This window comes from Notothenia rossii (genome assembly GCF_949606895.1).
Source record: "Notothenia rossii genome assembly, chromosome: 2".
Taxonomy (NCBI): Eukaryota; Metazoa; Chordata; class Actinopteri; order Perciformes; family Nototheniidae; genus Notothenia; species Notothenia rossii.
In genome coordinates this window covers 1,187,799-1,200,686 of record NC_136904.1, presented here as the reverse complement: position 1 = coordinate 1,200,686, position 12,888 = coordinate 1,187,799, and the positions used below count along the sequence as shown (strand labels likewise).

General features: G+C 42.4%; 2 protein-coding genes across 2 annotated transcripts in view; both read left to right on the top strand.

The window, feature by feature from the left end:
* The window catches only part of LOC307027894 (uncharacterized protein), a gene marked incomplete at its 5' end in the record, with an annotated part of 12,971 nt that extends 10,286 nt beyond the window's left edge, over window positions 1–2,685 (top strand). Inside the window, 2 exons of the mRNA XM_079662587.1 lie at window positions 137–199; window positions 241–2,685. Of these exons, the coding sequence (XP_079518713.1) occupies window positions 137–199; window positions 241–1,937 (1,760 nt within the window). The 3' untranslated portion in view covers window positions 1,938–2,685. The remainder of the gene's footprint in view (window positions 1–136; window positions 200–240) is intronic.
* The window catches only part of LOC307025995 (uncharacterized protein), a 49,805-nt gene extending 37,303 nt beyond the window's left edge, over window positions 1–12,502 (top strand). The window contains exon 2 of the mRNA XM_079661038.1: window positions 8,209–12,502. Within this exon, the coding sequence (XP_079517164.1) occupies window positions 8,209–10,601 (2,393 nt within the window). The 3' untranslated portion in view covers window positions 10,602–12,502. The remainder of the gene's footprint in view (window positions 1–8,208) is intronic.
* The last annotated feature ends 386 nt before the right edge of the window (window positions 12,503–12,888 follow it).

Below are 12,888 nucleotides of genomic sequence, written 5' to 3'. Positions count from 1 at the left end.
GTATTCTATTAGTCCCCAAAAACATTTAAATGTAAATCAATAAGGGGTCGATGTCTGTCTTATTAGAAATTCAGACATTTTTCAGAAAAGACAGAATTTGAGATTTTACGAACAATTTCACGTGTGTTTCCTGCAGACGTCCAGCAGCTGGTGGTGGTTAAGGAAGAGGTTCCCCCTGAGCAGCAGGAGTGGAGCTCCAGTCTGGACCATGAGGACCCAGAGCTCCCCCACACATTAAAGAGGAACAGGAGGAACTCTGGATCAGCCATGAGGGAGAGCAGCTTCAAGGGCTGGAGGAGGCTGATATCACCAAGTCCACATTCACTCCTGTCCCTGTGAAGAGTGAAGATGATAAAGAGAAACCTCAGCCCTCTCAGCTTCATCAAAGACAAACTGAACACCTGGAAACAGAAGCTGATGGAGAGGACTGTGGAGGACCAGAACCAGCCAGGAACTCAGATCCAGAGAGACATTTACAACCAGAGACTGAGGACAACCCTGGAGACTCTTCTGAACCTGACACTGAAGACAGTGCTGATTGGAAGGAGACCAGAGAACCAGGTTCAAACTCTCAGAAAAATAAACAAGACCCTGTCAGTGATTCAAGACGTAGTGCAGGAGAGAAACCATTCAGCTGCTCCGTCTGTAAGAAATCATATGCAACGAGAGGACCTTTCCATCGACACATGAGAATCCACACAGGAGAAAAAACGTTCGGCTGCTCAGTCTGTAAGAAAGTTTTTGCATGGAAAGGACCTTTACATCGACACATGAGAATCCACACAGGAGAGAAACCATTCAGCTGCTCAGTCTGTAAGAAATATTTTGCACAGAGGACACATGTAAAGGCCCACATGAGAATCCACACAGGAGAGAAACCTTTCAGCTGCTCAGTCTGTAAGAAAGCTTTTGCCCTGAAATCACCTTTACAACGCCACATGAGAAATCATACAGGAGAGAAACCATACAGCTGCAATGTTTGTGAAAAAAGATTCACACAGAGCTATCATGTCATAATCCATAAGTGTGTTGGTCGTCAGTCCTCGCAGCTTCATCAAACTGAGGAGAACAGAGAGGCAGAGCCTCCAGCCAGCAGCTCAGCTGAACACATGGAAACAGAAGCTGATGGAGAGGACTGTGGAGGACCAGAACCAGCCAGGACCTCAGATCCAGAGAGACATTTACAACCAGAGATTAAGGATAACCCTGGAGACTCTTCTGAACTTTTGACTAAAGACAGTGATTATTGGAAAGAGATGAGACAACTAAGTTCAATCTCTCCGAAAAATAAACAAGAACCTGACAGTGATTCAAGACGTATTGCAGGAGAGAAAACATTCAGCTGCTCACTCTGTAATAAAGCTTTTGCACGGAGCGGAAATTTAAAGGAACACATTAGAAACCACACAGGAGAGAAACCATTCAGCTGCTCACTCTGTAATAAAGCTTTTGCACAGAATGGAAATTTAAAGAAACACATGAGAATCCACACAGGAGAAAAACCATTCAGCTGCTCAGTTTGCAAGAAATATTTTGCACAGAGAGCAGATTTAAAGAGACATGTTAGAATCCACACAGGAGAGAAACCATTCAGCTGCTCAGTCTGTGTTAAATCTTTTGCACAGAGAGCAGATTTAAAAAGACACATGAGAAACCACACAGGAGAGAAACCATTCAGTTGCAGTGTTTGTTACAAAAGATTCACCTGGAGTCGTTCGGTCAAAAGACATAAGTGTGTTGGTCGTCAGTCCTCACAGCTTCATCAAACTCAGACTGAGGAGAACAGAGAGGCAAAGCCTCCAGCCAGCAGCTCAGCTGAACACATGGAAACAGAAGCTGATGGAGAGGACTGTGGAGGATCAGAACCAGCCAGGAACTCAGATCCAGAGAGACATTTACAACCAGAGACTGAGGACAACCCTGGATACTCTTGTTGAGGTCTCCATAATAGTTTGAATAATAATTTTAAAAAAAAGTGAATCATCATCAAATATAATCCTGTATAACCCACAATGAAAATGCATTATATTTCAAGTTGTTCTATAATCACAGTACATCAACTCAACAAAATACAAGTGTTTAGTTAAGTTGAGTTTTAAGCCTATTATGGTTTATGGGTTTCACTGGTTAGCAGAGGGGAGACAGTTGTCTTCACTCACAGCTGGTCGAGCACAGGAGGGGGCCCCTAGCTCAAGGGAAAAGTACTGGAGCCCCAAAATGTGTTTTAGCATAGGAGAATATGTCTGGACATGTCCAGCCCTGCACACTAGAGACCATACCCTTTTTTCACAAATATGGGTATGAAGGTTTGTCTGTTTTTTTGTGTCCCTGTGTGAGCATAAAAACGCCACCTCAGAGAGTGAAAGCGAGGGAGCGGGGTTTTTCCCCTCTCTCCCTGTTAAGCGCTCTCCTTGGTAGGTTCTCTCAAACTTGGTAAGGTCACAACTGTAGAGGGCAGTTGAAGTTATCTTTTCATGTCACAACTGAAGAGGGCCAGTTGAAGTTAGAATTTTATGTAAGAAATGTAAAACTGTGAATTGTGGTTTCATATTAGAAAAGGACCACAGCATGATATATTTTGCATGATTGTCATGTAACGAGAGAAGGTAACAACCCCGTACAAGTGTTGACCATTTTTCTTCAAATAAACTGATCCCACCTTTTGGACTGGGCTAACCAACTTAAAAGAAATCTGCGCTTTCCTCTCCTGATTAAGATAAGATTTCACAACTGCCACACTCACACTTAGGTAGGGCCACACCTCATTACTGATACCAAAATCCTTCGGGATCGCTTAAAAATATTCAGCGTGTCGTCTTAATTGAAACAGCAGTTAATTGAACCTGGTTCTTCAGGAGTTAATGGAGGTGAGACCTTGCTGACCTAGGTGGATCTGAGCCAAGCAGTAAACTTACATGGGCTCAATAGCTTCTGTTTGGTAAATTAGTAGGTCTGAGTAATTTGGCGGAATAAGTTAACAGGCCTCCCGACTCCAACACTCTTCTGAACCTGAGACTGAAGACAGTGATTATTGTTAGGTTTAAACTATTTTGGTAAGTCCCAGTAAGTCGTATATAATGCTTTAACTTGACTGTTTGTGATAAAAACGGTTTGGTTCAAGTAAAGAGAGGACTGTGGAGGACCAGAACCGGCAACATTTACAACCAGAGACCGAGGAGGTTTCCATATCGGGTTATATAATTAAAACAAAAGTTAATATAATGAAATATAATTTTGTAGAATGCACAATGTAAAATGTATGATATGTCACATAGCTCTATACTTAGATACTAAATGTACACGGTTTGGTAAACTGTCATGAAAGAGTCTAAGGTCTGATATAGTTTATCACTAAAGGTGTCATTATTCAGCAGAGGGAAGACACCCTTACTCTCACAGCAGGAGGCCCCTGACTCAATGGGATATGAATTTACATAAATAGAGTACCAAACTACTTTTAGAAACCTTATACCCTACTCTTTGACATATCTCCTTACATATAATTTCCCAAAACACAATTACAGTTTTTGTTCAGTTGCTAACAAACTAAAATCTCACACGAAGCAAAATGATTTAATCTCACCCTCAAAGAGCAAAACAGCTCAAATCTCCCAAACTCTAAACACATGTTCAGCTCTGCACCAAATTTGCAATTCAACTTGGCACTTTGCAAAACACTGCACACGGTTCTCTAAGTAAGACTGATAAGTAATCTAATATATTCACTTGTTTGCCATTTCAACAAATACACATGCCAAATGACCATGAACACTAAACTGCTTTATAGTTGACTGAGCAATCAGGATGTAAACACTAGAAAAAGGCTTCATGTAAGAACTTTTTACAACAACAATGGATATATGCAGGGGTGCACTTAACTTTCTTAGTTGGTTACTCAAATGAGTACCAGGAGACAATAGGGGTGTAACAGTTCACATAATTCACGGTTTGGTACGTACCTCGGTTTGGGGGTCACGGTTCGGTACGGGTTCGGTACAACAAGAAAAAGCAAAAACAAGTCCCAATTGCATAATTCCAGGTTTGTTGTTTATTTATTTTTTAACAGTAGTGCAAGTTTCAGTATAAAAATAAGGAACTCTAACATTTTGAAGAATTAACTTTATTACACAGTGAAAAAAAACCCCAATAACAGCACCACACACACTCAGATGGCCATATTATCTATAATGGCTGATGTGAAATAAAAAGATTCAATAAGCTGTAAAACTAAAAAGAATGTCTTAAAAATATTACAAAATATATAATAAGATAGTGTTTCAATCACAATCAATACAAGCCGCGTCCTCGAGGCAGTATAGCCGTTGAAAAACATATGCCAATAGCTTCCGTTATTTCTGTAGGTCTCTCGGCTTTCATGTCTATTGGCTTATTAAAAACAGCGGGGAGAAGCTGTTGAACTGCTGTTGTCTTTTGCCGGGCTTCGGTGATTTGGAAATCTGTGTGATGCCTTCTGATATGATTTAGCATGTTTGGCGTGTGTTGCCATTAGCATACCGCACCGCTGTCGAACAACGCCGACACACCGTCATCGTCCATCATTCTCTCTCTGTGTTCCTGAGGAAGTGTGTGTGAGCAGCTGATCCATCGTCTGTGTGTCTGGATGAACCTCTGACTGTGTGCTCTTTCTTCTGAAGCCTTTAGCTCGGACTCTAGAAGCTAGCTTAGCATGCTAGCTGGTAACACGCTAGCAACACAGAGTGAGAGAAACAGGAAGTGGTGATTTAGTAAACATGAGTGTTGTGCTGCTCTCGTTGGTGAAGCAGCGACTCACTGCGGCTGCTGAAGACATCTTTGTTCTGTTTGAAAGAACGATAGCAGAGTACGAGGAGGAACTGTCTCGTTCAAAACAGGAGAACGAGAGACACCGGAAACTACTGGACGCTGTTTTACAGCCTCAGCTTCACCCCTCGATTCCACTGGGTCCGTCTACGTCGTGTCACGGCGCCGCGGTTTTGGTCCGGCCTCCTCCTGCGTCATACCCTACTGGGGCGCGTTTCAAAAGCGGAGCATCTTGCCTGCCGGCTCACAGTTTTTGCTGATTTGGGCAGATTTCCTGGACAAGCTACTTTGTGCAGACAAAGTTAATAATAATTGTAATATTCCACTTATAAACGACATAAATCAAAGATGTGTTGCTTTATTTTAGTGGTAAAATTTTTTATTCATCATCATAATTATTCTATATATAATTTACACAATGCTCATGCTAGCTGCCAAAGCATGTGAAAAAACGAGAAGCATGGCTGCAAGTGCAGTGATGTTTTGGGGCTGTCGCTGGGCAACACAGACTTTCAACTCCCTCCAAAGATTTTCTATGGGGTTGAGATCTGGAGACTGGCTAGGCCACTCCAGGACCTTGAAATGCTTCTTACGAAGCCACTCCTTCGTTGCCCGGGCGGTGTGTTTGGGATCATTGTCATGCTGAAAGACCCAGCCACGTTTCATCTTCAATGCCCTTGCTGATGGAAGGAGGTTTTCACTCTAAATCTCACGATACATGGCCCCATTCATTCTTTCCTTTACACTGATCAGTGGTCCTGGTCCCTTTGAAGAACAACAGCCCCAAAGCATGATGTCCCCCCCCCCATGTTTCACAGTAGGTGTTCTTTGGATGCAACTCAGCATTCTTTCTCCTCCAAACACGTCTAGTTGAGTTTTTACCAAAAAGTTATATTTTGGTTTCATCTGACCATATGACATTCTCCCAATCCTCTTCTGGATCATCTAAATGCTCTCTAGCAAACTTCAGACGGGCCTGGACATGTACTGGCTTAAGCATGGGGACACGTCTGGCACTGCAGGATTTGAGTCCCTGGCGGCGTAGTGTGTTACTGATGGTAGCCTTTGTTACTTTGGTCCTAAAAATCAGACAATGTGATTTTCTGGATTTTTCTCATTTTGTCTCTCATAGTTGAGGTATACCTAGGATGAACATTACAGGCCTCTCATCTTTTTAAGTGGGAGAACTTGCACAATTGGTGGCTGACTAAATACTTTTCCCCCCCACTGTATATATATCAAGCTGTGCATCTGAACGCGTCTTCAGCACTTCTGGAAACATCTGCAGTCCTAGGCATTCGAGACTGACAGTATAGTTAGGCCTTGGTAGGCCAGGCTCAGCCGGGTTTGACACGGCACGCTTAAACCGTGCTACGTGCTGCAGTGGAAATGCGCCATTAGAAACCAATTTTCTGGCCAAAAATCTTAACAAGGCAAAGGAACTGAATAAAAAATGAAAAATAGCATGCCAGGTTTGGCAAGTTTTAGTCTGAGTAGTGACATAATGAAGCCAGTTATATTGCTAAACAGTAGGGCTTTTAATGTTCTATTTTTTGTCTGAGACCTCATTGTGTTTAATATACAAATCTATTTTGACGAAAAAGTTGTTTGAGATGATGCTTAATTTGAGTTAATACTGATTATTGTCATTTATTTTATTGATTGTTTTCATTGTTTAAAAGTTTGTGTTATGACTGGGAAAACAATTCTGGTGTTAGAATGAATTATCTGCACAATAATTACATTTAGGACCGTTTCCCTTTTTTAAGAAAAGTATCGAAAAACCCAATTCTTGACTTAGTATCGGTATCGAAACCAAAATGTTGGTATCGTGACAACACTACACACTGTAACAATAAGGTACTATCAACATCAGACCACTCTCTGCTTTCAGCCACACGTTCAAATAGGGAGAAAAGGGTATCTGGATCTCGTTCACTAAACTGAGGAACAACCCGCAGATTACTGGCATCGTCAAACGGAGTATTCGCTCTACCAGAGAAACCAAAGGCACGGCTAGCACCTCCAGCAGTTCAATTCAACCTCCGCTCCTCTAACTTAGGCCTTTTAATTTCTACCTCTCCCCTCGTTTTTTCCACTGCCAGTTTCTCAATTTCTGTCTGCAACAGCAACAACTGCTTTATCTGCTCAAAAGTCAGGCCTGCATCGCGGCAGCCAGACACATCAACACTATCCCTTCTAGGATCCACAGTATACATTTTATTTTCAAACAGCCCCAAATCCGTCAGAATGAAAGTCAGGATGAAAAAAAAGCAAGGATTTCAACAAAAAAAATACTTTAACGAAAAGTCAAAATTTGTAGGTTTTCTGTAAAGGCCAGATTGTACAGATTTATAAAAAATGCAGCATTTGGGGAAAAAGTCAGGATTTTGAGAAAATTATTCAGAATTTTGTGGTTTAAAAAACAAGTCAAAATTCAGAAGTCATCTGAAAAGGCCAGCATTTAGACATTTTCTGAAGAATTCATCATTTTAGAAGAATTCAAAATTTACAGAAAAAAGCAAGAATTTTGGGGAAAAGTCAGAATTTTGAGAAAAAAGATTCTATGTATTGTCAAGAGGAAGATGAGGCACACAAACCCAACAATGCAGACGAGCTGAAGGCCGCTAGTGAAGCAACCTGGGCTTCCATCACACCTCAGCAGTGCCACAGACTGATAGTGTCCATGCCACGCCGCATTGATGCAGTTATTCATGCTAAAGGAGGTCCAACCAAGTACTGACAGCAGGAACATTAACATACTTTTCAGAAGGACAGCACTTCTATATTAGGACATCTCTTTTGTATTGGTCTTATGTATTATTAAAATGTTCCGAGATGCTATTCCAATTTATTGAGATGCACCTGTATGAGTCCAAGTACAGGTTTAGCAAGGCGGTGAGAGATGCTAAACTACTAGTCTGAGAAACTCCAACACCAGTTCTCAGCTAACAACTCTGCAGACAGGTCACAAACTGTTGACGCTCCCATCTTAGGGTAGGAATACCGTGAACATAGTTTACAACATGACAAAAGAGTAAATACACACAAACTGTCAGCGTGTATTCCACCGGAAGTTACACCTTTATTTCGCATGTCCATTTTATCATGGCAATACAGGAAGTGACTTTTAGTATAAGAGTATAAAATAAACAGATTTATATCGAATGATTCAACGTGAACGGCCGATGCCTTGCTAACCGGCAGTGTTACTACATTTTAGATCAGCTACAGTACTGACACTCTCCAGGGCATTTGGGAAAAAAGGTGTAATTGAAAGACTATTGAGCCAAAAGCAATACAAAGTGTGCGGGACATAGAAAAACAATAGGCAAGCATGTAAAATAAGGCGTGGACAATTCTGATACTCTAGAGTTTCTCTGAATATGTATTTCCTGTTTCCTGCAGACGTCCAGCTGGTGGTTGAAGAAGAGGTTCCCCCTGAGCAGCAGGAATGGAGCTCCAGTCTGGACCAGGAGGACCCAGAGCCCCCCCCACACATTAAAGAGGAACAGGAGGAACTCTGGAGCAGTCAGGAGGGAGAGCAGCTTCAAGGGCTGGAGGAGGCTGATATCACCAAGTCCAGATTCACTCCTGTCCCTGTGAAGAGTGAAGATGATGAAGAGAAACCTCAGTCTTCTCAGCTTCATCAAAGACAAACTGAATACCTGGAAACAGAAGCTGATGGAGAGGACTGTGGAGGACCAGAACCAGCCAGGAACTCAGATCCAGAGAGACATTTACAACCAGAGACTGAGGACAACCCTGGAGACTCTTCTGAACCTGAGACTGGAGACTCTTCTGAACCTGACACTGAAGACAGGGCTGATTGGAAGGAGACCAGAGAACCAGATTCAAACTCTCAGAGAAATAAACAATACCCTGTCAGTGATTCAAGACGTAGTACAGGAGAGAAAAAATGTGGCTGCTCAGTCTGTAAGAAAACCTTTAAGCACAGAAGAAGTTTAAAGAGACACATGAGAATCCACACCGGAGAGAAACCATTCAGCTGTTCAGTCTGTAAGAAATATTTTACACAGAGAGGACATTTTAAGGACCACATGAGAATCCACACAGGAGAGAAACCATTCAGCTGCTCAGTCTGTGAGAAAACATTTGCATGGAAAGGATACTTAAATCTGCACATGAGAATCCACACAGGAGTGAAACCCTTCATCTGCTCAATTTGTAAGAAATCTTTTGCAGTGAGAGGAAGTTTAAAGGACCATATTAGAATCCATACAGGAGAGAAACCATATAGCTGCAGTACTTGTGACAAAAGATTCACCTGGAGTAGTCAGGTCAAAATCCATAAGTGTGTTGGTCGTCAGTCCTCACAGCTTCATCAAACTCAGACTGAGGAGAACAGAGAGGCAGAGCCTCCAGCCAGCAGCTCGGCTGAACACATGGAAACAGAAGCTGATGGAGAGGACTGTGGAGGACAAGAACCAGCCAGGAACTCAGATCCAGAGAGAAATTTACAACCAGAGACTGAGGACAACCCTGGAGACTCTTCTGAACCTGAGACTGAAGACAGTGAAGACGATGATTTTTGGAAACAGAGCAGTGAACGCCTGTCAGATTTATGCTCTTTGAAACATGCATTTTCCCAAAGTGGTGAAACCTTTAACAGCAATCACCAGGGAGAGGAATTGTTTACGGAAGGTGGAAATCAAAACCAGCATATGCCTAACCAGGAGGTCCCAAAGCCCCCCCCACACATTAAAGAGGAACAGGAGGAACTCTGGAGCAGTCAGGAGGGAGAGCAGCTTCAATGGCTGGAGGAGGCTGATAACAACAAGTCCACATTCACTCCTGTCTCTGTGAAGAGTGAAGATGATGAAGAGAAACCTCAGTTCTCTCAGCTTCATCAAAGACAAACTGAACACCTGGAAACAGAAGCTGATGGAGAGGACTGTGGAGGACCAGAACCAGCCAGGAGCTCAGATCCAGAGAGACATTTACAACCAGAGACTGAGGACAACCCTGGAGACTCTTCTGAACCTGAGACTGAAGACAGTGGAGATTGGACGGAGACCAGAGAACATGGTTCAAACTCTCAGATAAATAAACAAGACCTTGTCAGTGATTCAAGACGTAGTGCAGGAGAGAGACCATTCATCTGCTCAGTTTGTAAGAAATCTTTTAAACGGAGAGGACATTTAAAGAGACACATGATAATCCACACAGGAGATAAACCATTCAGCTGGAGTGTTTGTGACAAAAGATTCACCCAAAGTCATCAGGTCAAAAGCCATAAGTGTGCAGAAAAGAAAACATTTGGCTGCTCTTTGTGTGAGAAAAGATTAGGGACCAAGTCAAATCTTAATAAACACATGAGAATCCACACAGGAGAGAAACCATTCAGCTGCTCAGTCTGTAAGAAATCTTTTGCCCAGAGAGGACATTTAAAGAAACACATGAGAATCCATACAGGAGAGAAACCATTCAGCTGCTCGGTCTGTAAGAAATATTTTGCACAGAGAGGACATTTAAAGTGCCATATGAGAATCCATACAGGAGAGAAACCATTCAGCTGCTCAATTTGTAAGAAATCTTTTTCAGAAAGAGGATATTTAAACAGACACATGAGAGTCCACACAGGAGAGAAACCATACAGCTGCAGTGTTTGTGACAAAATATTCAGCTGGAGTCATCAGGTCGAAGTCCATAAGTGTGTTGGTCATCAGTCGTCAGAGCTTCATCAAACTCAAACTGAGGAGAACAGAGACGCAGAGCCCCCAACCAGCAGCTCAGCTGAACACATGGAAACAGAAGCTGATGGAGAGGACTGTGGATGACCAGAACCAGCCAGGAACTCAGATCCACAGAGACATTTACAACCAGAGACTGAGGACAATCCTGGAGACTCGTCTAGAAACTGAGGACAGTGATTATTGTTAAGTTTAAACTCCTTAGGCTTGTCTGAGACGAGCTGCGGCTCGCCTCGAAAGTAGACGAGAATAGCCGATCGCAGCCGGGGGAGGTCTCAAAAAGCTCTCCTGAAGTCGGACAGCTCGGAGTCGGCTTCTTCTTTTTCTTCTTCTCTCGGTTTTGTGGCAGATTGCAAACAACTTTAAGGTGCATACCGCCACCTCCGGAGTCGGCTTGACTCGATTTGCATTTATAAAGAATGCACACATGTGTTTAATCGTTAATGTCAGATATGTACTAAGTAAATACATTTGTTCCTGCTCAAGATTAGATTCAACTTTATTGTTATTGCTCATATTACAGGTACTGAGACAACAAAATGCAGTTTAGCTTCCAACCAGGAGTGCAACAAGCAGTAAAGTGAAAAGTAATGTACACAATCTACAGAATAAAATATAGAATTAATTGAATGATGAATAAACATTGAGGGGTATGAATACACTAGATACACACAGCAGCCTGAGAGCAGTATGAACAGTGTGTATGAATACAATAGATATACAAAGCAGCCTGTGAGCAGTATGAACAGTGTGTATGAATACACTAGATACACACAGCAGCCTGTGAGCAGTATGAACAGTGTGTATGAATATGCCAGGACAGAGGTCTTCAACAGGGGGTCCGCGACCCCCAGGGGGTCCGCGGAGGTACTGCAGGGGGGTCGCGAAATCTTTGGTTGATTAGACAAAAAAAAAATTTCTTTAAAAAAATAATGTCTTTAAATGCACATTAACATGAATCCAACATATTGTAGCGAATGGAGAAATCGAGGCAGAAGACGTTATCTTCTGCTCCACAACCTTTCTCCGCCAGATCGTCAAGTATCAGCCGTATCTCGCGTCTCCCCTCCGGTACACAGTACCGTAGTGTGGAGTTGCATTAGGTAACGCGAGATACGGCTGATACTTGCCCATTAGTTTCTGTTATGGATCAGTATAAACAGTCCTGCCAGTAACGTTACTATATTATCAATACTACTTTAGTTATAGCCTGATATATGATAGCTAACTTCACAATGTTGTGATGTGACGTTAGCTAACATTCTGTAGCTAACGCTGGTCACTCACCAAGACAGCTGCCCAGTTCTCCACTGGTTCTCCTCACACCACAGCTCCATTTCTCTCCCATGGCCGTTATTTCTTCTAATCCTTGGCTGCTCCTGGTCTCTTGGACGCCTAGCAGGCTCATAATTATAATCATATGCATTTGAATATATATTTTCAACCTCTTCTGTGTCAAAACTGGCATTGTGATCCATGTTTATTCATACGTTAGACCGGCCGCTCTCCCCAATGTTACGTCACACGCGGGAGGTCACGTGCGGAGGCTTTTTTATCCGGAAGTGAAAATGTCTTACCAATACGACGCCAGATGTCACTGTAGTGTATATTTCTGTATATCTTTTTGAAAATCTAGTGTATTCATCATTTTCCTACACATTTATTCACTGGTGTCTCTAACCTGCAAGTTGCTCTTTAAAGTTGAACTTGAATCTGTGAATTATTTGAATAGCTCTGTGTTGTGTTCAAGATGTATGTCTATAAATGGCAGTGGCACGGCCACCCTGTACCTTGCACATGTTTAAAATAAAAACATGAATATATTAACCTGTGTATTATTTGAATAGCTTAGTATTGAATGTACAATAACAGAGTAGCTATGTTTATACACGGCACTAGGCCCCGTTTAATATAAAACACAATTGTATGCCATACATATAGTAGGGGGGTCCCTGCTCCAGCTCTCCATCAGTTTGGGGGTCCCTGGCCTGAAAAACGTTGAAGACCCCTGTGCTAGGATATATAAAGTTTGAAAATGGTAAGCAGTGCAAGTATAGTATAAAATATATAGATATTAAATTCATGATGATAAACTTTGTGGAACAATGATGAAAATGTGAATGGAAGTGGCGACGTAAAACTGACACAAAACAACAACTTTTGCTGAGCCAATTGGAGAGTTTCATCAGCAGCACGTGGTAAAAACCACCAATGAGCGCTCAGCTGGAGATCCCAGCGAGTCGTTTCCCATCAAGCATTTCGCTTCCTCAGCTCGTGGAGAGGAACTGCGCCACCTCGACGCGCCTCGCTCTCAAGTCTGCGGGCGTCTTTGTCCCGCAAGATTTCAACGTCTCATGTACGCGAGCCTCCAGAG